The 27,608-nt window shown below is 39.5% G+C and overlaps 2 protein-coding genes across 2 annotated transcripts; both read right to left on the bottom strand.

Annotated features, from left to right (window-relative positions):
* Window positions 1-1,266: 1,266 nt before the first annotated feature.
* On the bottom strand, window positions 1,267-7,008 carry tmem9b (TMEM9 domain family, member B). Its single transcript, XM_079240084.1, has 5 exons — window positions 6,837-7,008; window positions 6,000-6,091; window positions 5,802-5,910; window positions 5,361-5,495; window positions 1,267-2,444 (listed from the first exon to the last, which is right to left on the bottom strand). Exons 1-5 carry the CDS (start codon window positions 6,906-6,908, stop codon window positions 2,289-2,291), a joined length of 564 nt encoding a protein of 187 aa, XP_079096210.1. The 5' UTR covers window positions 6,909-7,008; the 3' UTR covers window positions 1,267-2,288.
* Window positions 7,009-8,907: 1,899 nt separating this feature from the next.
* Window positions 8,908-27,511, bottom strand: scube2 (signal peptide, CUB domain, EGF-like 2; the record flags this gene model as incomplete). Its single annotated transcript, XM_079240101.1, has 23 exons — window positions 8,908-9,301; window positions 9,616-9,695; window positions 10,358-10,510; window positions 10,673-10,870; window positions 10,983-11,144; window positions 11,588-11,755; window positions 13,556-13,726; window positions 18,318-18,524; window positions 18,838-19,005; window positions 19,668-19,784; window positions 19,946-20,035; window positions 21,722-21,838; window positions 22,121-22,243; window positions 22,395-22,511; window positions 22,900-23,022; window positions 23,148-23,264; window positions 23,891-23,980; window positions 25,012-25,128; window positions 25,231-25,356; window positions 26,111-26,245; window positions 26,514-26,639; window positions 26,893-27,009; window positions 27,424-27,511. 23 exons carry the CDS (start codon window positions 27,509-27,511, stop codon window positions 9,155-9,157), a joined length of 3,057 nt encoding a protein of 1,018 aa, XP_079096227.1. The 3' UTR covers window positions 8,908-9,154.
* Between the last annotated feature and the right edge of the window lie 97 nt (window positions 27,512-27,608).

The following is a 27,608-nucleotide window of genomic DNA, read 5'->3' as shown; positions in this document are numbered from 1 at the left end:
AGCAGGTTTGACTTATAGTTTCTTTGCACTCAGAAAGTTATAAAGTCCTGTGCAGATATGGTATTAATGTGTCCTGATTAATCCTATTGCATGTGGCCATTAGTCAGGATGCACTGAAGCCACATTCAGAGGTTTTATGGGATCCTTTTATCCACATGCTCAAAACTGGACAAACCCGTACAGATGCTGAAGCTTGATCAAGTAGGTGGCTAAATAAATAAGAGAAGAAACAAGCAAACTGTATCAAGCTGTGGAGCTCCTGGATTTCTGTGAAAGCAGCAACCAAACTTAATTCAGTTCACTTCAGCTTTGTTTGTATAGCACCACTTCACAACAATGTCAGGCACTTTACAGACATATTCATTTGAGCCAATTCATAATAAATAGTTAAGTAAAACCAACACATGATGTATCATCAATCAGGAGGTTATGTTTCGCCTGTGTTCATCTGTCTATGTTTGTTGGCAACTTTACTGTAAAACTACTGGCTGTTTTTTTTTTTTTTTATTTGTCCCTGATAATGGGTCTTGGTCAAATAGATTCCATAAAATTTTGGGAGCAATTTTTTTTGTTGTATTTGTGATCTTAAAGAAACATCAGTAGACCCACTGATTCCCTGCTTGTTGCTGGACCAATAGCAGACAGGAGGAGATTTGATCACAAGTGGTCACTTAACAGACAAGAACTGATGTACTTGAAGCTGTCCACTTGTGATCAGACCCACCCAAAGCAAGAGGGGTCTTGTTTTTTGTTTTTATAATTAGGAACTTTAATCACATCACAAAGTGAAATGATGCATCTCTGTGTGGACTCATTTTTTAATAGAAGAAGTTCCAATGTCTCAATAAGTTTTTTTAGGTGACAGTCATGTTTATCCAGATGTGTTGTGACTAAGGAAGATGAACACAAGGACAGAGAAGCGAGCCTTTTAGGACATTTCACTTTTGTACCTTTCTTACGAAATCGCAAACCCTAATCATCTCTGTGCAACAGAGACGGTAAGATTGCATTAAATGAAATGTCTACTTTCGGGTTGCAAACACATCACACCTCAACACAAGTGTAGTCAGATTCTCGTGTGAGTGCCACGATCTTCTCCCCAGAACAAGTGAATAAATTTAGGAAAAGGTAAAAGGAAATCATTTTTAGACTATTTCACTTGACCCCAGATCTGAACAGGACCTGTGTCACAGCAGAACTGTGGCAGCAGGCTGCTCAGATTTACAGATAGCACATCAAAACAGCACACAGAAAGAAAGAGCCACAAATATTACATAAATTTATTTCAAAGTTAAAGGTATCACATACAATAGTTAAGAACACTTCCATGAGTCTCCCAACAGTGGTAATGCTGCCCTCCTCATACTACACACCTCAACTATACACAAAAAAACCTCTAAGCTCAGAATAACAGCACTGTCACACACAAGCTGTCTGTTACACAACAAGGACCCTGAAGATGAAACGGATGTTAGACCAAGCACAAAAAATGTAAAAAAAAAAAAGAAAAAAAAGAAAAAACAAAACAAAACAAAAATACATTTGTTAGGCAGTTGAAGAGGGCACTGACTTCAAACATACAAGAATCAGCAAGACAGCTATGTTGACTTTGACATCACAAAGATATTTAGTTGATTTCTGCAAAGAGGTTCGAGGAACTATCAAATATCAAATTTAATGTAATGCTTGTAATGATGAATATATCACACAAGTCATCATACATTAAGCATCATGGCAGGAATGATGGATTAAGAATATATTTATAAAAATACTTAATACAAAACATGCATTTTCAAAGAAAGATGAAGCCATTTTTCACACGGTGTCTTCGCCCGCAGCGAGCAAGTAGTTAGTGTTGTGTTCATGTCTGGTTTCAGATGGAAAAAGCAGAAGTGACTGATCTGGTTATCCAGCCACTATGAATGGCTGCTAAAGACAGTTTAGCTTATAAAATTGAAGAATTGGACAGTTTTGGATTAATGTTATTCCAACTTTGATCAATTAGAAAAAGAGAAAAACTCGACTTTTCCTGTGTTTTTATTTGAGACTGTGCAAAAAGTCATTCAGTGTAATCTCATATGCTGCCTGCAGACTAAATAAGAGTTCTCAGTAACTTCTGCTCGACAGATCCACAGTTCTTAGCTATGTTTACCTCAAATGCACAACACACCACTTATTAATTAAAGAGGAAGCAACATGAACTGACTGCCGTGTCACAGTGTTTTTCTTCTGTTTTCTTGTTCTCCTCGTTTTTTTCCCCCAACTCCACAGGTAACTCACGGGGCATTTTAACTGAGTACAACATGGCGGTCGAATACAGATTTCCTCTGTTCCTGGACTTGCCTCCTCCAGCGCTGCTGGGCATGCTCAACTTTGTTCAGCATGTTGGGTCGGGAGTGTGAATGAGACAGAACATTGTGAGCGTTGGCAAAAGGCTGCTGGTCCTGAAAACACAGAAAAAAACAACCATGACCTGGAAAAGTCTGCCATGCATGTAGGTCTTACAGATTTTTCTGAAATAAACCTGACCAGTTTAGCAAAAAACAGTCTGAGCATGTCAATATCAGAGGTTGTGACCAAAACCTGTGAATTCCCAACTAGGCAGACACATGAATTAGAGCAGATGCAGCACTCATCTCATATAAAACCTGTCCCATACCAGATTAGAAAATGCCGGATTGAAACTGGACTACATTCCCTAGAATCTGTTGTATATACCAGTTCTTATTGATGCATCTCAAATAACAGAAGACAAATAAGCTACGGAGGCCTGGTGAGTGCTTCAATCCCCAGTTGAGTAATACTTACTTTCCCATGTTAAAGCCTCCTTAGATTGATCTTCCTGTAACAGCTTTCGGAAGTGGATAATTAATCAAGCTTTTAATTGTTATACTCTTCTTACATGACCATTTTAAGGAGAAATTTGGAGTCCTTGCCATAGATGGTGGAAAAGCATTCACGCAGCTTCTGACTAAACCTTACAAGCCTATCACTTCCAATATAATCCATGTTGCAGGAGCACTTCCTCTTTCAAATGTTTTGTTTTCTGTTGTTAAGGAAACGATTGCTGTGCTACAAACTTTTTAACTCTGAGATAAATAAAGCAGAAATTTTTTAGTTGTATTGTTGCACTACGATGATTCATTTATGAATTTATACAAAGAAATTAGAAACATAACTTTTTTTTAAACATAACATCTCTTCTTGTCCAAATTCTGAGTCAAATCTCAGCATGATCAGTAAGGCGGCTGCAGCTCTACCTCCACCCTCAGGCAAAGGTGGTATCTCTTTGCATTCTGTTAATGACCCATTGTGTAACTTTTTGACCTTAAAACTCCACATTCCTGACTTGTTTGATGACACATGGACATCTATCATGTACTTTTGTGGAATTGCTGCTGTCCAGGAGCGTCTTGAGGCCGAGAAACTGAACTACACAACTTATTCATCCAGGACACAATGTGACGTTGCAGCAGAGTTTTTCTTCACATACTGGAAAAATGGTACAAACAAACTGCGTGCTACGCAGACCGTTGTTGATTCAGCAAAGAAAGTGAAGAAGATGAAAATATAGAAAGGGACAAAGCAAAAACCATTGTAAGATTGTCTTTTGCAGGTTGAAGAGAGCTAACAGTTCAGGTAGGATGCAAGATGGATGCTGAATTAGCCATTGATAGGGTTGCGTCACTAGGAAAATGGCATAAGTTCTGTAGTGTGTCTTTAAGGTCTGAAACACTCAGATGAACCCAAACTGGTTTACTGTCAGCAGTGATCTGAGTAGTAAATCATGTTTTCACATAAATTACAACAATCAGAACCTTTTTTTCAACGGATGCTTGTTGAATTATGATGTGCTCTCAGTGTAGGACACTATAAAAGCCCACTTTTATAAAAGTTGGTCAGCACAGGCTGTTTGCCACACAGGAGGAGAAAATAAAAGTTTGTCATGCTGGCATCATAAAATCATAAAACCACAGCTGGTTTAAATTTTGTTGCTGACCTCTGAAGAGGTCCAATAATACAGGATAGCTCTGCCAGCAGTGCTGTCATACTTTGAGTCCTCTCAGGAAGTTCAGTTCTTATCTTAACATAAACTTCACATTCAACGCTGAGGCAAAACAACCCAACCATCACGTTAATGATCAGCACCAGTGATGAGAGTTGGATCTAATTGAAAAGAAAGAAGCTATGACACTGTGAGCAAACAGTGGTACACAGCAGAGAAAGGCACCTAAAGTCAAGAGCGCAGCCAGCCTCATCATCATCATTTCCTTGAATATTTATGGGGTTCTGTACCATGAGATTATTCACAAACACAATGTCAACACGGTGTTCTGATGCATTGTCCCAATGCAAAACTGTAAACGCACAAGTTCTTGGCATTTTCAGCTCAACCTTTGCTCTCATTCAGCCTTCCAGCTACATTTGGCTCTGTGTGGTTTCTTCTGGAAGAGATCCAGTTAGTCATAAAAGCAATCACGTAAATAAAAACTAGAATTCCAAGAAGGAATTGAAGCATGGCAGGAGCGCTGGAAAAAGTCCATCTCTACATGTGGTTGACGGTCACTAAGCTTTCTGAGGCTAACAGAACTGGAACATTGAAAATGAATGTCAAATAAATGCTCTCTTGCAAAGTTTAGAGAATACACACTGAGACAAGGGTGAGTCGTCCTTGAAGAAATATCATAACAGACTAATATTTGACTTCAAATACAACCAGAGCTGAGCAGAAACCTTCTAAGAGTTGAGTTGACTTTAAGTACTAAACAAGGTCATCTTAACCTGCTGCACTACTGAAACAACCACACCTGGCAGATTCCACATCTTTGTCATGCCAATATTCATGTAAAGGAATTCTGCTGAAGAACTGCAGTTTTGCAACTTTGGCCACATTTTTTTTTACCTTCACCTGTTATTGTCATGCATAGCTTGCAGTGTGAAGGAAAAGGTTAATGCTTTTCTGAGAGCTTCTTAGCAGCAATGCATTGCCTGCCGTTGCTAATGCTTTGTCTGTTCTCCACTTAAAGCATCAACTAAGATGGAATAGACCACCGTAAGTAACTGGTATCAAATATCCATGCTTGTTTCAGTTAAAAGGTACACTCAAAGAGATAGCCAGATCAGCAAAAATCTACATGGGTTAGAAAATTACAGCGCTGAGTCACAACTTAGTTCAATTTTACCCACAATAGTTGACTGCTGCCTAAAAGTCTCTGTCATAAGAGGTTTACACACACATGTAAAAGGTCTTATTGTACAAGAGAGTTCTGAGTAAGAGCTTTACTGAGCAGAAGGTTGAGCTTTTGATTTCTCCAGTGCTTTCAACACCATCCATCGGTAAAAATAAGAGGAAGACATACCCCAACATCATCATCATTCTGAATAAGCTGCGAATGTCCAAACAGCCGCCTCTTCAACATGGGCTCCAGCAGAGTCAAATAGACCATGTAGAGCAGCAGCAGGCCCAAAATGGAGAGATACATTATAATGGTAACCTAAAGACATAAAACAACTTAGCTGGCATGTGTACATCATATAGACAATTATTAACATTGACATATCATATATCATATTCAGCACAAGTCAAATGCAAGGCCGGACGTTTTTTCATTTTACAACACTGAATTATAAAATATAAATTAAAAAAATAATGATTATTTTCCAGTACTTACCATTTTACCCAGTGATAGAAAAACATTACAAATTGACTACTCAGCCGTTTAAGTCATCCGTGGACACAAAAAGAAAAAGGAAAGAAATAATGTACACTCATCAACACAAATGCATCAGTTTAAACTGACCTTTATTGTCCCAGAGCTCCTCTCTTCATATTTACACTCACAGCGCAAACAGTATGCCTCCACATCTTTCCCATCCACAGGCATCGGTTCAACCACATGAAGACAATTACTGACAAGAAAACAGCATTTATACATTGATAGAAATAAGAAGTGACATGGCATTTAATTCAGAGTCACACAAGACTTTTCTCAACATACCAGTCTTTGAGAGATACATTTTGTTTGTAGATCTGCCCTTCGATGTCTCTGTATGGTGGGCAAATACATTTGCAGCGGATGTCTTCTGAATTCTGTAACACATATGCTATATCAATAACATGTCTTATTAGCTTTCAAATTTTTCCTATCCCTCTTTCATCATTTTACTCCTCCTTTACATCTTTCTGGGTTCTTATTCTTACATAATTTGAGGTAATTCTTCAGTTTCTTTCTTTATTTTTTATAATTAACAGGTAACAGTAATTAACAGTAATGATGGTATTTAGAGACAGCTGTGTACAATTAATCCAACTCAAAACATTGTTTACGTTTCATGTAGGCCTACCATCTATTAGTGTTGTGTATATTTTGTTAATAAATTTCATTGTATTGTGGAGTAAAACTTTTTAAAGGTAATTAAAATGGAACAAGCACAAAAATAATTTCCAAATACTTTGCCTTAATATTTTTTGTTTTCATGCTTTTCTAAAAAAAAATAAAATAAAAAAATAAAATTCAATTTCTTGTTTCATTAAAATCTCTTGTGACATATTTTCTTTTATCCACTGTCAGCATATTCTGCAAAAGCCACACAGCACCGTTCAGATGTGTCTTGTGAGCTAGTGTACAATCTACATTAAACAGCACATCAATGACAACACCTGCAATGTTCCCAATAGAGGTTGAAAATGGCCATAAAACAATACTTGAGGTAGACAGTCTGACGCTTAATTGCCAAAATGGTGAGAAAAGATTGATCTCTGATATTTACTCCAGTTAAGCCACCATCACCATTTTCTGTGAGCCGCCAGCTAAGCGGGCTAACATTAGCCTTACCTTCGCTGCCACCTGGCTTAACACAACAAAACACGCCAAGCAGAAAGCCTCAATTACAAAAACAGACTTCATCTTTTCAGTCCGTCATAGGAGCTTAGTCTAAAAAAGCCCCACTGAAATTAAATAACACACTAAAGAGTCACAACATCAGTCATCGAGCTCTGTCGAAAATAAACAGCTTCACAGGCAGCTGACTTGTAGCTTCCGGAGATGGCGGCTAACTTCCGCATACAGTCACGAGATCCAGAAGGCTGCGTTCACGATCGTCTGGTAAACACTCTTTTATTTTTTTTCTCTTTTTTTTTTTTTTTTCATTTTCTAATTTGAGTAAAACTAAATATATCCACACTTTCAAGGAATACATGTGGAATTATGTAGTAAAAAATGTCAATAAAACAGAATATGTTTAAATTTTAGATTCCTCAAAGTACCCACCTTTTGCTTTGACAGCTTGGCATACTTTTGGCTTTCTCTCAATCGGCTACATGAGGCTCGCTCCAAAGAATCCCCATACCATCACACCCCCTCCTGCATGCTTCACCGTGGGACCCACACTTATAGGAACCATCCACTTGCCTTTTCTGCATCTCACAAAAACATGGCAAGTAGAACTAAAAGTCTCAAATTTGGATTCATCATACCAGAGTACACATTTCCACTGAACTGATGTCCATTCCTGATGTTTACTGGCCCAAATTAGTGTCTTATTCTTCTAGTTCTTTCTCAGAAGTGGCTTTTTGCAGCAATTTGACTATGAAAGCCTGAAGTCTCCTCTGAACAGCTGATGTTGAAATGCATCACCTTCCTGAATTCTGTGAAGCATTTCTCTGATTTGAGGTGCAGTTTATTTGCAGTTTTCTGAGACTGATGACTGATGAACTTGTCCTACGCAGCTGAGGTAATTCTTGGTCTTCCTGTCCTGGGGAGCCAGTTTCAGCATTGTGTTATGTAGCAATGGGGCACTGGGATAACACACCTATTTATTAACATGTAAATAATCTTATTTCCAAGATGTGGTTCTGGAAGACATAAATACCTATAAAATAATCCGCAGTTTATGCTGATATTAAACTGATGTACTATATGAGTCTAAAATACTGCTGCAATTCTAAATAAAAACATTTATGTGTACTTGTCCCAATTAACAAATCTTTTCTGTGCAATTATTCCTCACTTAAGCCCACTTTTTCTTGAGTCTAGTAATTAAAAATGTGTGTCAATATACAAGAAGTACGTGACCACTGTGTTTTTATTTTTATCATTTTTTTTTTCTTCTAACTTTTATCTAACTAAAGAAAAATAAAGGTAAACTGTGACCACATAAAGTTGGTCAGTCAAGTTTCCTATCTTTATTTACAGCATATTGGATGTACAAAATCATAAAAAATATACATACATGTATCATCTAAAAGGGATGAATAGTTGCACTTTACAAGACTTGAAATTTATTTCATGCACACCAACATGACGTCGTTCTGGGTCTTGACATACTAATCTTTGGTTGCTAGTTCACAATATTAATTGCATTACCAGAGCTGTAATTCAGATGCAGCAATGAAAACATCATTAATGCATTAAAAGCCGGTCATATTTTTTTTTTTTTTTTTTTAGAACAGTAGTACTCATACAGACACTTTGGAACAACAAATACAAGGGTCACCAGCATTTGCAACTATTTTTTTTATACCTTAGTATTTCACCTAAAACTTTATACATCATATACAAAATATTTATCAGAGTAACTGCTTTTGCAGTGGGGCTACCTCTTTAGTAGTGCTAGTGTCCCAGAGAAAACATTTGTGCTTGATTAGTTCCTGACATTTTGCAGTTTTTCAGTCAATAAGTCATCTCTACTCATGAAAGTGACCTATGTTAAATCTAGATACACACTCTATATACAGTATAATTGACATTCAGCATATATCTGTTCAGGTACTATATTTATGTTTCATCGTGACTCCATTAGCAAAAGTACCATAAAGTTTACATGTGCAGTATTAAAGCAAACACACCAAACGATTAGTTTAAATCTTGACTTTAAAATCTCAAAAAAAAAAAAAAAAGTGGGATGAAATCTTGACTCCTTTCTGAGGAGGCCAATATAAGTCAATGGTTTGTATGTGTTCACTTCTCCCTCTAAGAAGTCCACTTGTTGGAAATGTCCATACGTCCCCAGTTTGAGACACTCTAAAACAGCATTGTGTGAAAACAGGAAACTCTACAATAATATTTAAGAAGTCAGTGGACTTGTAATTATTATTGCCAGTGTCTGACATGACTTTCTCCTGAAAAGTCCCAATTCTTGGTGTGGATGCTTTTTAAGGGCGTAGGAATCTCAGGACTTTAGAGCGCAGGAAGCGGATGAAGGATTTGGGGAACATTTCTTTTGATTGTTGCACCGTGTAGTTGAAGAAGTTCTGTGGGTGAGCCAATACATCAAACAATGCCTTCATGAGCTTCTTATCCTGATGAGAAAACAGGCAGTGTGAAACTCAAGTCAGCAGTTGTCTGTATTTCCACATGTCTCCGCTAGAGGGTGCGAAATGCACCCAAGACATCATTAAATACTGTTCTGGACCGGAGATGTTTCTCCATGTCAGTCAGATTGTTTTCATATGAACAATTCAAACTATCTTTTTTATTATTCTACAACATTATTGTTTTACAAGTAATGTACAATTATATATTTTATACTGAACCAAATGTCTGAAAATTTCCTCATGCACAAAGTTGTAATCAATCTAAGATTAACATTGGCGAACAAGCAAAATGTGGATACCTTGAGAATTTCCTGATGATTCTCTGATGCATATAATCTCCCATCTCTGACTATGTCTTCAATCAGCTCTTGGTAGTCCTCTGAAAAAGTATTTAAATAACAGTTACTGATCAAAATACGGGTGATTACCAAAGGCTTTCATTTGAATACATTCCTCTTTTTATGCATATTTCATGCGTTCACTGTGCAATAATGACTCCTTTTCATACATTTCCAGACAGCAAGGCAAGACATTTAAAAACGGAACCATCAAGCCTCTATGCGCTGTTGATTTAACAGCATGTGCTCGAACACTGAGCGTTGTTTTTAAATGATCTCAGCCTTCTGCCTGCAATCAAATCACTGCAGCCTGTCTTAAACAAGCTGTGTTTACCACATGAGAAACCTCATTACTATAAAAAAAAAAAGTGGAGTGCCTTTTAATTTGACAAAAAATGTAGGTAACTGAAAGGAGTTTTAACATCACTGTTCATTGTAAAGTTTATAACTAAGTAGTAAAATTGTTGCCAACATTAAAATGCTCGAACTTGAGGAAACATCTGCATCCTGTGCAAGACTGTTTATATCTGTTGCACTTCTCCGAAAACATACTGAGTCAATAAATTATTACTGAAATCCATTTTTTAAAGTGACATTACATAATCAAATTTAGGAAGTAATCTCTGATTTATAACCAGTTTAATTTAAAAACGAACTTCCACAAAACAGTTTATGATAAGCAAAATCTCCTGTTTCTACGTACCATCATATGTCACATATGGAACATGGAAGCCTTTCCCACTGTTTCCCTCGTTGGACTTGAAATGTATCCATAGCCTCTTGGAGCGGGAGGTAAAAGCAATGGGACGATCGTACGTCTGGCACGTCTCGTAAGTTGTCACAGAGTTGGCCATAGCTGTCAGGTAAAAGGGTGAGGACACGGGGTGGGGGGGGGAGGATCTTTCAGTTATTTACTATATTAATATTAAAAGTCTATCCTTATTTCTGGAAGATGGAGAAGATTTTTAATGACTGCTCATCCTGTCAGCCAGCTACATTTCTTAATTTTAAAACTCACAGCTTTTCCTCATTACTAAGTAGTCACCACATTCATCCTCAATGGGCAGGTAGATTTCTGGTACAACAATAAGGATCCTGCGTTTGGGAGGAGGGTTGATGGTCCAAGTGCATGCTATGTTAGCAGGGTAGTCCCCTGGATAATTGGGGGACTCAATGTAGCCAGTAAAGTCTCCCAGCTCTCCTCCACACTGTCGGTCTGCAAAGGACACAGACATGTAAAATAAGCATGCTTCTTCATAGCTCCAAGGGTCAACGTATTGGGAAAAGGCTGCAGTGATTCAGTTTTTCCTGTTTAGAGACAGACTTACTTTTGCAATGCATTATGCTAGTGGAGCCATCAAAGTCCGTGCTGGTATTTCCAGGGCAGGTGACGCAGTAATTTTGGCCAAACTCCTCTTGATATGTGCCCATTGGACAGCGAATGCAGCGGTGTGTTGTGGTGTTGTAGTAATGTCCTGGAGAACACTGCACTACAAGAGTCAAGGGAGTAACAAGTCTGTTAGGTGATTTTCATGATAAAATGCTCCAAATATTCATTGTTGGGTGGAAAGTTGGCATTTTTCATATTTTTAAGTCATTTGAAATATTACATAGTTCTCTTTGGGTTTTTATCTCCAGTTAAAGACAATTATGTTACGCATAAACAACAGATGTTTTTGCACGGTAAGTTCCATACAGCAGCTGCAGAGGGCAGCAGAGGTCCTGTCAACGCAACAGAAAACTGAGGACTGTGTATCCACAAGATAAAAGAGGTATAGTGGAGAAAAGTACGAAAAATCACAGATGTTTCACTTTATTTATTAAGTTATGTAGGTTTTCATAAACCTTTTCTACTCCAAAAGAGATACCAAAGCCCTCCATTTATGTTAAAAACTAAACAGGAGTCTTTCGGGAGTAATAACACAGCCCACACCTTTGGTCTCACACTCCTGAAAAGTGACAGCACCGCTGTGTTTAGTGACCAGGTTTCCTCCGCAGGGGAAACAGGAGGTGCGGCCCACTTCTGGCTGGTATGTTCCCAGAGGACAGGGCAGGCAGGGGATGAAGCCATCCGGAGAGTACTGACCAGGGAAACACTGACCTGAACACACAGAGAAGCGTATGGTCAGCTCAAACTGTGGACTCAGAAATGGCAAAAGCTCTCTCAAAACGACAAAGCTTCAACAGTGTGGTGTGAGATATCAGATCAAATATGCTCTCATTGTGTAAGCATTTGTGGAACAGCTTGAAGAAATGTTATTGGAATGATGCCATGTTTCATTTGCACCTCTTGCACAGTGCAACTCCTGGATGACTAATGCAGTGTGGGCGCCAGGAGGAATCCGCTGATGGCTCTTCTTGTTTAGTCTGTCCGAGGAGATGAGATCTGGGATTCAACCACAAAGTGACTGTGATAACAGCACTCATAGTGGCTCTTTAAGCTTGTATTCAGGGACTGAAAGAAGCCTAAAAGTGTTCGCCTTCTGAATTCAAATACATCATCATCACCTGAACTCAAGCTTCTTTGGGTTTACACAAAGCAGAACATCTGCCAAGGAGAGATCTTTATCATGGCACCAGCGCTTCCTGAGTGACTCCATTTCACAAAACATTTATTTGCATTATGTGACTGTCCGGGTCTTTCTCAGCTTTTTCTGCATTTTGTTTATGTATTCTAGGTTTTATGTTTCCTTTCAGTGGAAGCACTTCCTGATTTTTTTATTTTTACAAACAAAAAAAGAAGAACGCATTAAACTCCAGAGTTTACTGTGCATTTTTTACAGCGAGTTACACAGATACCAAAGCTCCACAGTTTGGACAGAACAAGAGCCGACAGCAGGTTATTTAGCGCAAAAGGCAAAAAAACATGGAGAATTAGCTAGCATCTATGCAGAGACAACATAAATTAGATTGAATTTTATTTACATTTCCTCCTAATATGATCGTAAATAATAATTCTAGGGACAGATGCATAATTATGATGAAGAAATAAAGCATAGTTATTGAACGCTTTGAAGTATGCTTTTGAACTTGCTTTCTCTTGACTTGTTTCCAAGTCAATTTAGCTTTAATAGGTTAATAACAAAGTCCCACATGGCATAACTACAGAAACATGAATTCATAGAACACATAAATACTTGTGCCTCACTGTTATGGTGAGGAATTAATATTCCAACACAAAACACGCTCACAAGAGTGCTAAGACTCAAAAACAAAATAGAAGGGAAAAGAAGGGAGGAAGCACCTCTGTCTGAGATGTATGTGCCAAAATGAAGCGGTATTAAGTGAGCAGAGTGCTGTCCGCTACTATTGTCTGATGAATTAATTTAGGATATTTCACAAATTTACTCATTATAAGAGCTGGTAGTTTTCTGCCAGCATTCCTTCCTGGCTGTTGCTCTAGCAACCTGGATGATGTGTTTCAGTTCTTCATACTTCTGAAGAATAACGATCAGCTCCACCATGGTGAAGTAGGCTGCTCTGCAGGGTTTCTCCGTGTCTGCGATTGGTCAGACGCAGTAAACACCACCCTTTTTACGTGAGGGCTTGCTGACCAAGATGGAAAACCTTGTGTTGAATAACAGAGTTCAAAACCAGCTTTTTCTTACCACTTATCCAGATCCTGAAAGTCCTGAGCAAGTCAATCCAGGTAACAGAAAGCTATCCGAGGTACATTAGTCACAACTGATTATTTATAAAAAAGATATTTCGCTGTTGCCTGGGTTGATTGACCTAGTTACAGTCATCTTTCAGATAAAAAAACGATTCGCTTAAACTACAGATCACACCGACAAAGCTCAACTAGTTTATTAAGAGAATTAAAATGTAATTCTCACACAATCTGTGCTCATATTCTGATTAGGATTAAGATTCCTTTCATTGGTATAAAACAATATTTCACCTCCACACTCCGACAGTTTTCGAGCTCCGACCACCCTGGGCATCTCCCTTCCTTCAGGTGTAGGACAGACTTCACAAGACATCTGTCCTTCTTTATCCTGATAAAATCCGGCTGGACATAGCACACACCGTCCTTGATCACCATCGTAGTACGTCCCAACACTGCAGCTCACTAAATTCCAGAAATGACATGAAAATAGATTTTTAAAAAGTCATTACTTAAATGATTTAGACTTCAAATTTTTTTTGTTTAGAAGAAAAACTAACAACAATTGTAATATGGACTGAGGCTGAACTGGAACTGGAAATACCTCCTCAGCACCTGAAAACATTTAAGACACGCAAATCACACTAAATGAATCTTACGCCTGAACAGGTAATTAACGTTATTTAGCAGATGTAACAGTGCCAGACAGGTTGTACAGACTACAAAACACATTCGAGAACAGAAATACAATGTGAGGTGCAGACATGGATCAACAAATACAGCAGTTTTCCCCATGGCTACATATAAAGATTTCCTCAACATAATAAAGTAAACCAGACCTCTAGAGTGTAATCACGGATGGCCATGTGCATACTTAAAATATATAAACACAGTGAAGATGGATTAAATAAATCTTCATAGTGACAGCATACGCTGCACTTTATTTGAGTTGCACATCTGTATCAACAAACAAGCAATTAATTGTGCATTAAGTTTTTTTTATTGATTTATAGAACTTTACATGCTGCCTGTGGTTATGTACAATCTGAACTCAACAGGGAATATGAAGCAAAATCATCTCTTATTTCATGAATTATCAAAGCTAAATACACCGATAATATTAATTTTAATCAGGCATTTCAGCTATTCCAGGACAAATGAAAAAGGAGAGGATAAAGACAAGTTTGCTCTCCGCAGTGTGAGAAACCAAAAGATAGGACTAACAAAGAATGCTTCCATCTTAACTTTCCATGACTGAAACTCCTTTTTTTAAACATGAATTGAATGCTTCAAAACACTGAAGAGATCTTTTCTGACAACATACACATTTAAAAATTTACATAACACTGATGTAAGGCAGCAAAACTCGTCTCTGAGCGGGACGAATTAAATGACAGTGGAGGAAGCTGAAGAGGCGAAACGAATTGGAGATGAGCAAAGGCAGAAATAAACACTGGTTAGTTTCCCAGAATATAATTGCTGATGAAAAACAAAAGGTCTGCAGTCACGCCAGAGTTGATAATTTTCCACTCAACAAGTAACACAGGCTGTTAAAACAGACGTGTTTTGTTGTTTAACTCTGACTGTGCAACTTTAGACACCGAGTGAGGAACTGCTCATGCACACTGCCTGCGTATGGATTCAATAATCTGTTTTGACATGATATTTAAATATAATTATATTCATATTTAAAGCTTCATCAAGAGATTGTCTGATTCAGTATTCCTTTTAATGGGGACAGGAAAATTTTGCTCTCATGTCACATCTGTTCACAGTTACAAGTTCTTCAGTTTTTTTAAATCACTAATGGAGCATGCAATTAAATGATCAATATGGTCCTTTTTTTAACCTACAAATAAACTGCTTTTATACTCTTCTTATGCACTCACATTTTCAAGCATCTGTTGTATGATTCACTTGCAGCAATTTAACATTATACTGGTCATTATGAAGCAAATCACTTTGTTCTGCTGTCTCTCCTGCATGGTTATCAGATGTCAGACAATCCTCACATGTCAGTGAAAAGAATTAACTAATCAGACTTAACAATTCCTGATGAACCATATATATACTTTAAACGTGATTAAGGTTCAGAGCAACCTTTGATGCACAACAAAATATTTACATATATTTTACAGCACAAAGTTGGATGACTAAAAGGAATAAAATGTGACGCACAGAAGACATTCACGCAGATCGTTAACATGTTTTCGGCTCCAACTGCAACTTAAAAAAAAGTAGCTAAAAACAAAAGTTTGAAATTGTCAGATGTGCTTAGGAAGGGAGAAAATATGTAATTATTACTAACCATGTGCAGGCTGAGGCTTGACTTGAGTTTGTAAGCTGTATTTATTTAAGTGCTGTCATTAATGTTTACATTATTGAAATGAAAAAAAGAAAACATGGCTTGAGGTGCAGTCTGACTGGATAACAATCATGTCACAGATTGATTCTTGCCATCAAAAACCAAAAGTTTAAATTTATTCATGTGGTAAAATAAAAGGTCTGGATGCTGCCTGTCATGTTGTTACAGATACAATTCAACACAAACACACACACACACACACACACACACACACACTGTAAGTAAATGGAAAGTGAGTACAAGAAGCCAGCAATAAAATGTTTAGATGCTTTAACGCACCATCTTAATACACTTGTACACAAAAAAAAAAAAAGCAGTCTCTCAAACACTGCTTTCAGCATACTTGATATAACACCACACTGCAGTATGTCAAGGAGGAACTTCTACTGCCAGCATAAACAGCCTCACCTCTCTTAAAAGCAAACCCAGATGTAAATCAAAGGGGGGGTATTTCCCTCTTATCTCACAAAAGTGCAAAGGCTTGATTATAGGGACCAAAACACCATTTCGCTTTGGTCCCTCCCGCTCGGAGTGATGCCTGTAATTAATTTGAGAATTACTGTGTCTGTCTGATAGTTTAAAGCACTTGACATGAAAACTGGAGCTGATAAAGGGTAAATCAATGAAATCCCTTGGTCTTTAGAGGAAGATGTGCCTGAGTTGCTGTCTGTGTGTAAAGAGTCACCGCTTCTTAAAGTTGGCCACACAAAAGCCCGAACGTAGCTCTGTTATACGTGGCTCAGCAAACTGTTGGATTTTCCTCCAAAGACAGAAAATGTAATTCTATCAAGAGCAGTTCATTTTTGAGGCCTATTGTTTATTTGAAAGACCATCATTGCAATGTCCTCTAACAGCTTTCATTTGACAGAGGGAAACAGTGAGGGAAGAGCAGAGTGAGAGTGAAAGAGAAAAAAAAACCTTGAAGCTTTTCAAATGCAAAGAACACTTCTATAGAGTCCTCGAATTGATGGCCCCAAAGAGGTTTAAAAGACCTTTCACCTCTATTCAAGTCCCCGGTTTTTGCCTACTTGATGACATAGGAAAACACTACGGTATCACAGTGGTAAGGAGCTGAACCCAATAAAAGGGGTCAGGTTTCTGAATCCCCCCATTCTGCTTGGCCCAATCGCTGCTTGCGCCCATCAAGCGGAGGCCCAAACAGCTGATGCTAATTGATTCCCATGGTGTGGCTGAAGTCAATTCTCTTTAGCAGTTTAGTGGCTGGGGGTCATGCAAAGTGGCCCCAGCTGGGGGGAAGGTGTGGGGGGTGCCCAACACTCAAACTGCAATCTTGAATCAACAGAACTTCCTAAACATCTCCGATCTCTAAACAAACACGCAAACATGCTCAGCTCTCCCATAGACACAAACAACTGGCGGTGCAGCATTGATCACGGCACCGATGGATCTTCTTCACTGTCCCTTTCTACAGATTCGATGTCACGTTCAAATTCGAGTACGTGAATAGATGCAAATTGAGCAAAAGCGATTTCCTGGAACGTAATTGCATTGCAAGCAGTTATATTGATTACAGGGAGGAAAACAACCAAAAGGAGGCAGAATTAGAGGAGAAACGCTCTGAGTTGTGCACAATGTTGCCTCAGGATTCATACAAGCCTGTTTCTCTGAAGGAGTAAAGGCGAGTCCCAAGTGGGCTTTTCAATGGAGTGGGCAAACTGAAAAGGACTAAACTGCACTCTGCGTTAAGCCAGAGCGGGAGGTGGGGGAGGAGGGGAAAATATAGCTCCTTTAAAGAGCTGGAGGTTAAGAAGAATGCCTCACAGCCCCCCCCCCCCCCCCCCCCCCCCCCACCTTTCCTCCTCTCACAAATTACATGTCAACACCCCTGCCATGGCCAATCGACTGCCTAATGTTGACCTGAAAGCATAGCAGGGAGTTAAGGAATCAAGGCATTTAAGTTCTGTGTTACTGAAAGATGGAAATATTGAACAGTGGAAGAAAGCCGCTCCAAGACCTGGGTGTACATCCCATAGAAATAGCCTCAGCCTCCAGATTAGTGGTTTATATCGCACAAAGCACATATTGTCTGAATGAATATTTAGACACATTAAAAAAAAGGAGACAGGCACTATTTTACTGAGAAGATGGTTCAGCAGGCAGGGAACTTACTGTGAGGCCTGAAAACAGGGGCTTTCAGCTGCATCAGCCAGGAAAAATACAATCCAGCTTTCAGCTCTCTTCCCCTGACAGTGTGCGGTCGTAGTTAACAACCACTTTCTCCATCACAGGTTGTATATAAAACTCAAGTGAAGGCAACAGCTACCAGGAGACCAGCCATGAGCCCAAATGCTGCACTCTTATCCCAGGGAGATGCTGGAAGATCTCACAGCTTGGAGCCCCAACAACAGTCTCTCTGTTCTTCCACACAAACTCACTCGCCACTCCAGCTTGCTCATTACAGCATGTCTACGACCAAATATGGCGCTCATCTGGCCAACACCTGCTCCAAATACAATCATTAAACCAACTTGTCTAAATATATCTCACTGGTATGAGCTGATTCAATAACTTAAAGACATGACTTGTGGGTGTAGTGTGTGCATGGGGTGCACTCAGAGCCAATGGTGCCTTAAAACAAAGAGGGTGGAAAGATTAACGCTTCCAGTATGCCTGATTTAATGGTATTTGTCTTTACAGGGATTTCTGTTGTGAATGAAAAGACAAACTCACCACATTTCCGTCCCATCAGAACCTGTCCTGCCACACAGTGTCCCGGCAGGTCGGCTGGGTGGCCCAGACTTTTGGATAACTCATAGTCTGTCCCGGCAAAGTGGAGATGGAACTGCTCCCGGTTTATGGATTTCCTTAGAGTCCTGATGGTCTTTCTGAGTCTCTTCTCTGAACGTCGACGGACGCAGTTTAGGTCACAATTCTCTGCTGAGAGAAGCACTTGATACCACAACTGTTTGCAAAACTCTCATAACTTGCACACTTAATACCAAAGATGGGATTTAATGGTTCGATTCACACTTGCTTACCTCACTAAAGAAAAACAATACTGAAGAAATTAATATACCACAAAACACCTCTGCCCTAGAGCCCACCACCACCACCAAAGCCCAGTCAAAACAGGAGATACTTTAACGGTTTGCTTTGTTTAGTGACAAACAGACGGAAGTGAAAGAAAAACAGACAGAGAATGAGAAGCAGAGGTCGCACACAGGCAGGCAGAAAGGGCAGAGAGACCAACCTGTTACCTCCTCAGGGTTCACATCCAGCTCAAACTCAGCTGTGATGGAGGAGCTGTCATCCTCGCCGGCCTTCCTGCTGTGGCGACTGCGTGTTCTCTGTCCAGATGAGGAGCAGTGAAGGCTCACGTAGCTGAACTGGACATTTTCCGTGAAGAGGAACCTGCTATCTGTGAACACGGGAGACAAGCAACCCGCCATAACCACGCCACAAGCAGCAGACACAGTTAAAACACACAAAAATCACACAACTGTTACAGATTATCTCATCTGTATGTAGAGAAAGGTGTAACTCTAATTTGAAACATAGTTTGTTAAATGCCCTAAAATAACTAAAGAATGTTAAAAAAAAAACAAAAAAAACAAAAAAAACAAATGAGATAAAACTAAATTAATGTCCATCTGAAACAGTTATGCTCCCTTTCTGTTACGCTGAACAATGAAAAAGCGTGTGTTGAATTCTTTTGGAGAGGCAAAATAATCCTACAATCAAAAAGCCATTTGATTGATGGCTGGGTCAACCCAGCATGAAAGGCATGCTATGGCTAATTACATCCTCCCCTGTCAGTGCCAGACAAAGTGCAGCTCTGAGACATTCAAAACACTCCAAACCACATCACTTTCCCCACAAATCTTTTTCACATTTGCCCTTGGTTTTTGGTTTTCTTTGAAGCAGCTTTCAGGTCTGCTCTATCTTCTTCGATGCAGGCAGCTCTTGCTGAATCCAAACTGTTTTTAACCTGTAACATGAAGGACCCTTAATTCTAATCCTCGCCTATCTGCTCTTGCATTTGAAGGCATTGTTAATCTTCCGACGTGGCAACCTCTATACCTGAGTGTGGTGAGTTTAAGCTCTCTCGGAGTTTCTCCTGACTTCGCTTCAAGTTGCACTTTGCAGTGCCAGACTTAAAAGTAGCTGTGGTCTTAATGCGTGGAACACGGGCTTTTCCTGGACAAAAAAAACAAAAAAAAAAAAAAGAAAAACTTGTCATTTTGATCTATTTATATATCAAGTTAAAACAAGAAACACAAGCCTGAGCTGTTCCCGAGTTACTGTTTTGTGTGGCAGAGCAGAAAGATAGATGTAAATCTGTGAGGGTTTGTACTTGCCTAAGCAATGCAAGCCGCTGTTGTTCTTTTGTGCGTCAGCCAAGCAGGGCAGAGGCATTCCACAGGTCACCGTGTAGGAATCCTCTGTCCCTGAAAACACACAAGAGGCCATGACACACAGACCAACACCGACAAAAGTTAGGGCCACAAAAACCAAGAAAGAGAGCAAAGAGGAAGCGTGTAGGAACATGACGAGTCACTCTGGCGACTGAAGTTGACAACGGTTCACACAAAAAAAAAATCTAAAACAGCCTGACTTAAGCCCTTTTCAGACATGGGATTCGTAACACTGATGGCTTCATCAATCAGTTAAAGCTACACACTGAGTCATTCAGACATGAGTCGCTTTATGTTCAGTTATGGATCCATTCAAGTTGACCAACAACAGTGATGGAAACCCCCAGAATACATACAATATTTGCCATTCTAGCGAGACCGGACGGTTGCTTAAGTACATCATAACATCAAAGTCTGAGTTTGTATGCAGCAACATTTGAAGTCGCTGTAACAGACAAAGCATTTTAGCCTACAATGCACTGAGTGTGCTTAGCTCCTTAAACAGCTGATGTAACACGACACTTTCTGACTTCAAACTTAGGTGGAGTTTAGTTTACTTGTTGTAATCAGCCATATGCAAAGCACTCCGAAATGTGGCGTGCTGAAAGAAATATGTAAATATATTTAGGCTCGCCCTAGTTATATTCCCATCACAGTTTACAGCAAAGCCCTGAGATGCTCATTCTGACATGTGGACATGTTCAGTTACCATCAGATAAATGGAAAGAAGTGGATGTCTGAGAGAGGCCCCTAACTGTGCGGGGTCGTTTGAAGACATAATGATGCACTTAACTAAAAGGCATCATGTCATTTTGACTTAAAGAACTCTTCTTACTATTGACCATAAGTATAGCAGCTTTATTTGCTTCCATGCTTTTTCAAAATGCCGCTAAAGTCACATCCTTCTTTGTAAACTCAGAAGCAAACCAAAGATTTAAAAAAAAAAAAATAGATGCAAATATAAATTCCCACCAATGAGCTTCTGGTAAATATTTTAATCTAATTCTATTTGGTGTCAAACAAGTCAACATGACTTGAAGTTATCAACCTGAAACCACTTTCTAAGAGTGGTTAAACTATATGGAGGACAGCTGAATTTCTCAATGATATTTCTTACAAAATGTCTGTTTTAACAATGAAGAGTTTCTCTTTCCAACTTCTCGCATACTGATGCTGAGAACGCTTTATTCCACATTGCAGGTAATCTTTCTGCACTGTCTGTACTAATAAGAAACTATATCAGAAAAATGGTATTGTGTGAAGCGGCTGATTGGGAAGAGGAGACAGGTACCTGACTCCAACCTGTGTTTTAAGTCCATCCTTGAGATTGCTGTTTTTTCCTTTTCTGTAATCTTTTATCATCTTTATTCTTACATCCTTCCCTCAACTAACACTTTGTTCTGCATAAAAAAGCCCTTGTTATGGTTACATGTTAAAAGTGTTCAGTTAAGATCCTAATTAGATGGTAAAATACACAATAAAATAATCCTATTGGGTTTTAGCAACTGTTACTTGCACGCTTTGGAAATCCAGAGTGTTCAAAAATGATCATTCAAAAAATTCTGTGATCAGCTTTGACATGTCAGTATGTGATGAGTTGTGAGAACCAGTAAATGCAGATGTGTATGTATCTGTAGTTGATATCAAGAAATGAATCTGCAAGTCAGTTGGCAACAACGGCAGCTAAGTCATGCAATATAGAGATTTGGCTCAACTCACCACTGCTGATGTGAACTTGAGACTGGCAGGTCAGAAAGCAGCAGTCCCCTCCGTGCTGCTTGCTACAATTCAAGGTAGGTTTAGAGGGGGGGGTTTCAGGTGATGAACCCTCAGCCTCTAGATAGAATCACAGCAAAGCTCAAAGGTAAAAAAGCTCATGTTTGATTGCAGCATGAAGGAATATGCACATGAGCCAGAGTCACAAAAAAATGCAGACTTATTGAAGCGTTGTCCGACTTTGGAGGTTTTACTCAAAGCACAAGTGAGAACAAGTGACAGATTTAAAGAGAAAAGAGAACAATTCAAAGTATCTCCTGTTTTTTTGTCCCCCAGTTTTTAGTCCACGATGTCATAAACACACCATTCAACTTTACAAATATGGAAGAAGAACATACTTACCAACACAATCTTTTTTGTTCCAGTGCAGCTTATAGCCTGGACGGCAAAAGCACTGAAATCCACCCATGGTGTTCTCACATCCGTGCTCACAACCACCGTTGTTCACACTGCATTCATCTGTGTCTGGGATGAAAGATTACAAAATCTTTATGACAAATTGACATGTAAGAACTTACATTTGTTTGCTTTTGAGACCAACACATCTCCAAAGTGACCACTTGTATGTTGCAGTCAGGTTGTAATGTGTAGTCTCCTCCACCCGGCTTGGTCTCACCTCCACAGTGGGCCAGTCCGTACAACGTGTAGCCTTTGTTGCACAGACACTGAAAACCACCAGGGGAGTTCACACATGTGTGATCACACGTGCGCTCAAAAAAACACTCATCTGTATCTGTAATCAGAATCAGGCGGGTGACATAATAGCAGGGCAGTCAGTTGCAATCTTCATCAGGAGGAATTTCCCACCCCGACACACTTCTACCCATTTAGAGACACAAAACACGCGCACTGTGTCGCATCAGGTATAATAATGACTTTGGTGAAAGTTACAGGTTCAGCAGCAGTGAGATGTCTTAAGTTCATACACACTTACATCATATCAGCATCATTTAAGCTTTCAGGTTGAACCTAAAAAAAGCTACATTCAAGAGAAAATTCAAAGTTTTTTCTTAAAATGTGCTTAAAGTCTGATTGTGTTTATCTTATCTTAGCTCAATCAGGCAAATTTTATCCCAATTTGTTCGGAAACTGAATCAGATGATTAAGGGTGCAATTTCTACCTTGGCAAGAACGTTCATCCGACAGCAGCTTGAAGCCTTTTCTGCAGCTGCACTCGAAGCTGCCGATGGTGTTCTTACAAAAGTGTTCGCAGCCGCCGTTATGAAGCTCGCACTCGTCAATATCTGTATAGAAAGGAGTGATATTTTCAACCCCCTGAAGCAGGCATTTCTGTTGCGAACCAACAGGGTATGTCTTTTAGCATGCCGCTTCTCTCTGAGAAGGTGTTGTTGTGAACTGGAACTCTGACCTTTGCATGTTTTTCCATCTGGCTGCAGCGTGAAGCCGACGGGGCAGCTGCAGCGCACGCCTGTGGATGTGTCTTTACAGGTGGAGTCACAGCCTCCGTTGTTCACTGCACAGGTTTCTGAAATCACAACATTCACATCACTGTGTGTGATAAACCTTTATCTTTCTCAACAACGCTGTTTTCTTTTCTTTCATTGTCAGATACCAGAGCGAATATAAAAAATTTCTGAGCACCATACTGGACTCAGGATTTCTTTAAATACATACACTTTGCACCACATATTTCAAATGTGTGTTTAAACTACAAAGAAAAAAAAAGAAGCGCACACTAATAGACGCTGAGGGTGGAACATGCACTATTTATAACACCAGACTCCCGCAACTTGCATGCTTGTCCTTTCACCTGATAAAGTGCCAAAAAATGCTGTGTTTTACAAGGAAAGTGTGACCCAGAATCACAGAATTGATAAATACAAACTATGCAGGAAAATATTCACACGTTGCCCTTCCCAAATGGAAGGAAAATGTGAAATGTACCACACTGTCACAAATGCATATATTTCATGAGGGAGACTGGGGGCGAGATAGAGAGCACGCAGTCATTTCACAGTTTGCTTAAAAGACTGAGGAATGTATCAGTTACATTACTCCTTTTCCCACTCATGAGTTCTTCCTGGCAGCTCCAAAACACCATCACGTAAGACACTATTCAAGCCGTTCATCTGTGAGGGGTGTTACTATTACCCATTAACAGCCTTCTTTTGACACGTTTGTCCACCTCAGTAAAGGATGTGGCGTTGTGGTCTAAGGATTCAGTGGTGGCTTCGTCTCGCTCTGTGACACACAAATACAGTTATTGACAGAATTAATCCACAGATCCCCGAGATTTCTAAAATAAAAAAACTATTAAAAAAAAACAAAAAAAACACTGACATAACTGGTGACTTCAGCTCTGGGTATTTGTGTCACCTATCAAATGCTAAATGAATAATCAGATTTTCTGCTTGCAGCGGCTGGGTGTGTGTCAGATAACGCAGCAGATCAGAATCTGGAGACAACATTGCTGTTACACGCCTGGACCTCACACACACTGCTGCTGGAAGAACAGATACAACCCACAATCTGACAGCTGATCCTTATCCCTTTAAACAGTTGTGTAGAAGAAAAGGCATGCTGCGTCACAAAATAACCCATCCTATGTTTTCAACCATTCATCAAGATAGACTCCAGATTACAAAAAAAAAAAAGAGAGAGAAAGAAAACAAACCCAACTAGTTTTGTTAGGATATCAACACAAATAATAATTTGATGGGAATGCACCTCATTTGATATATTCAGAAAGCAGTATGTACTTGTTTTATATACATTTAAGCTTTAAAATGTTGCAAACACAATCTCACTTTAACTTCATGCATTAGAAAACATTAAAGACCTCTTAAACAGTTTTTAGGAGTCTTCCTTCAGCCAGTTATGTGGCTTGAAATGAGTTCAGCAGTATGCATACAGAGGCCATACAGTGCTATGAAGCTCAAAATGCACGCCAAATGGGCTTACTCTTCTCACTGGAAAAAACAATGTACTTTCTAGGCTTTCCTTCCCTTATTTAATCAAATCATGATGTAACATAATGTAACTATAATGCCTGGCTTGTGGCCAATTTGGCAAACCACGAATAAAACACTGAGCATCTGATTGGAATGGCCTCGCTCGTTTTGACCTATCAACTGGCCCAACAGTAGGTGACAAAAGCAATGTGTGGTGTTATGGTGAATCGATAAAATATGAACAATGTCTTATCGCTCCTAACCATCACACTTTGATTGGAGCATTATGTCTCCATGTTTTTGTATCAACAGTGTGCTTACCTACACACGACTTCTTGTCAGGTTGCAGAGTGTACCTGACGTGACACCTGCATATGGGGCCATCCTCTGTGTCCGCACAGGTGTGTTGACAGCCTCCGTTGCCATGGTTACAAGTTACTGCAAAGTAAACAATGTGCAGTCACAGCAAAGCAAATAGAGTGTGTGTGTGTGTGTCTCGCTTGGTGTGTGTGACTTAAGCTTTATTGCTGATCCACTCACAGATGCAGTCTCTCTGGTTCCTGGCCAACTCAAACCCTGGACGACACTCACAAGCCACACCCCCTTTGGGTGTTTCCTTGCAGATGTGGGCGCAGCCATGCTCCTTATTCATACAGTTGAGGCCCTCTGGGATAGAAAAAAAAAAGGGAGAGAGGTACACAATGAAACTCTCCTGCAGTGACTGACCAGCTAAATACAAAAGCACTCATACTGAGAGATTAGTCTGGCATCCTTAAAGACACCGATTGTTCTCACGCCTTACACGATCCAAAAACATCCACCACTTTGTTATTTTTAGCACCTGTACAGAGGAAAAGAATATTTTTGGCAACCAGACCCACAGCTGGCCTGAAAAAAAGAAACAAATCACTGCAAACCGTACTCCTACCTACAATATGAATAGCGAGAGGAGACGTAGCACCATTTATATAGATGGGTCACAGCTCAGTGGTCAGGTCTGCAGGATTTAAAAGGCCTGTCAAGACCCAATGGAGTGGAAAGCACTTGCATTTAAGTCGACTTCAGTCAAGAAGACAAAACAAAGGCACTTCAGACTAATCTGTGACACAGAGCACATAGACCGTAGTGTTGCAGTTATTAACTTATTTTGTTCTGCAGGACACAGAGAGCCTTTTCCCACAGCATGTTGCTGCAGCACATAAAAGCTTAGTGACAAGACCCAGCTTGAAACTGTCACCCCTCATTGCCCCATCAATAAATGATTTGTAGATCATTATGGGGAAAATTGAATAAACAATCTTTATAGAGTTCAAAACAAATGAGAGATAAAAAAAAAGGATCCACAGAAACACAAAACCTCAACTATAGAAGGAGAATATACAGTTTTGAATTTCATGCTTTGTGCGTACTGTAAACTCACCCACAGATCGGTGGATACATGTGTGCTGGTTGTCGCTCAGGAAGAAGCCCTCTTTGCAGTGGCATTCATAGCTGCCCATGGTGTTGACACATGTGTGTTGGCACCCACCATTGTTGAACTTGCACTCATCCACGTCTACGGGACAGTGGAGCGACTGCATTAATAAACAGCTTGCAAAACTCTGCAAAAGTTGTTTACTATTATCACAAACAAGCTTTTCTCTCAAATAAATTCAATACGGCTGTTTTGCCCAGTGTCGTAAACACTGCAGATGTAACTGATGGCTTTTAAATGAGTGTGGGAAACTTCACATACAGCCCACGCAAACATGCATTCCTCAACATCAGAGCTGATGATTCCAGCTCTTTGTCACAGATCTTTCTTCTTTTAGTGGTTTTCTTACCCAGACAGTTATGCCCATCGTGTGCCAAATTGAATCCATCACAACAAGTGCAGCGATAATTGCCTGGTATATTGTTGCACTCATGTACACAACCACCATTGTACTCCAGATCACATTCATCAATATCTGGAGAAATACACACCACATGAGGAAATGTTTACACACTCATAGAAAATGTTTCAATGCAAAACATTTCAGTCCTTATCTAACAATATGAAATAAATGGCAACACACTAAACTACATGCTGAATTTGGGTAAAGACCTTTACTGTAAGATAATATGAACTTAAAAACATTTAATTTATTCTGATGTAGAATCTTTTATTCCATTCTTCTACTCGGATTGTTTTGGCCACAATTAAGTAAGCATTAACATTACCTTCACAGCGTTTCCCATCTCCTTTAAAGCCAGCTTTACACGTGCACTTGTATGAGCCTTGAGTTGTCTGACAAATAGCGTCAATGTGACATCCATCACTTTCCTCTGCGCACGGATCTGCGGAAATATACATGTACACAACTAGTTTTAAACAAGATTTCAATAAATATCGGTTGGTTATTTACTACAAATAAACCTTTATATTAGTGTGTTTTGTAGGAATATATGACAGAAGACGAAGGAAAAGAAGGGACTAACTAAAAAGTTTCCTTCGTGATTGCAGCCTACGACACACAATTTCTTAAAAGTTCTTTGAGAAGTAAGAAAATAAGGTACAATACTTGGCTCAAATGTTACATGTAAAGAACATACACTGATACAGAAACATGTATTTAATGAAGCTTCAAGTTTCATTCATAAATCTGCCTTTGGTTAAAGAACAAGAGCGCACTCCTGAAAGCGTGCGTAAAGCAGCAATCCCCATGACTGGAAAACACAACACATACGCATGCACACTCACTACAGTCCCACCTCGAATCTCTGGAAGTGCTACGCTTTGACGACTATTTAACAAGAGCAAAAACAAACAAAAGTCCCGTGCAGCCAAAATAGCTCCCATGGTGATATGATCCAAGTTTAGAGGTCTTCTTAAAAGGACGCGTACGCACTGAAGTCGTGACCGAGCGTCCGCCTCATTTTCATTCTAGCCTGTCAAT

Source organism: Telmatherina bonti (assembly GCF_933228915.1).
Source record: "Telmatherina bonti genome assembly, chromosome: 1".
NCBI lineage: Eukaryota > Metazoa > Chordata > Actinopteri > Atheriniformes > Telmatherinidae > Telmatherina > Telmatherina bonti.
The sequence above is the reverse complement of the archived record's forward strand: the minus strand, read 5'-3'. Positions and strand labels throughout refer to the sequence as shown.

Coding starts and splice junctions, on each gene's coding strand:
- tmem9b (XM_079240084.1), bottom strand. CDS start 6,908: ATGAAGTCTGTTTTTGTAATTGAGGCTTTCTGCTTGGCGTGTTTTGTT. Junction 6,092..6,836: donor TAAGCCAGGTGGCAGCGAAG/GTAAGGCTAATG, acceptor TATGTGTTACAG/AATTCAGAAGACATCCGCTG. Junction 5,496..5,801: donor GGAGCTCTGGGACAATAAAG/GTCAGTTTAAAC, acceptor TTATGTCTTTAG/GTTACCATTATAATGTATCT.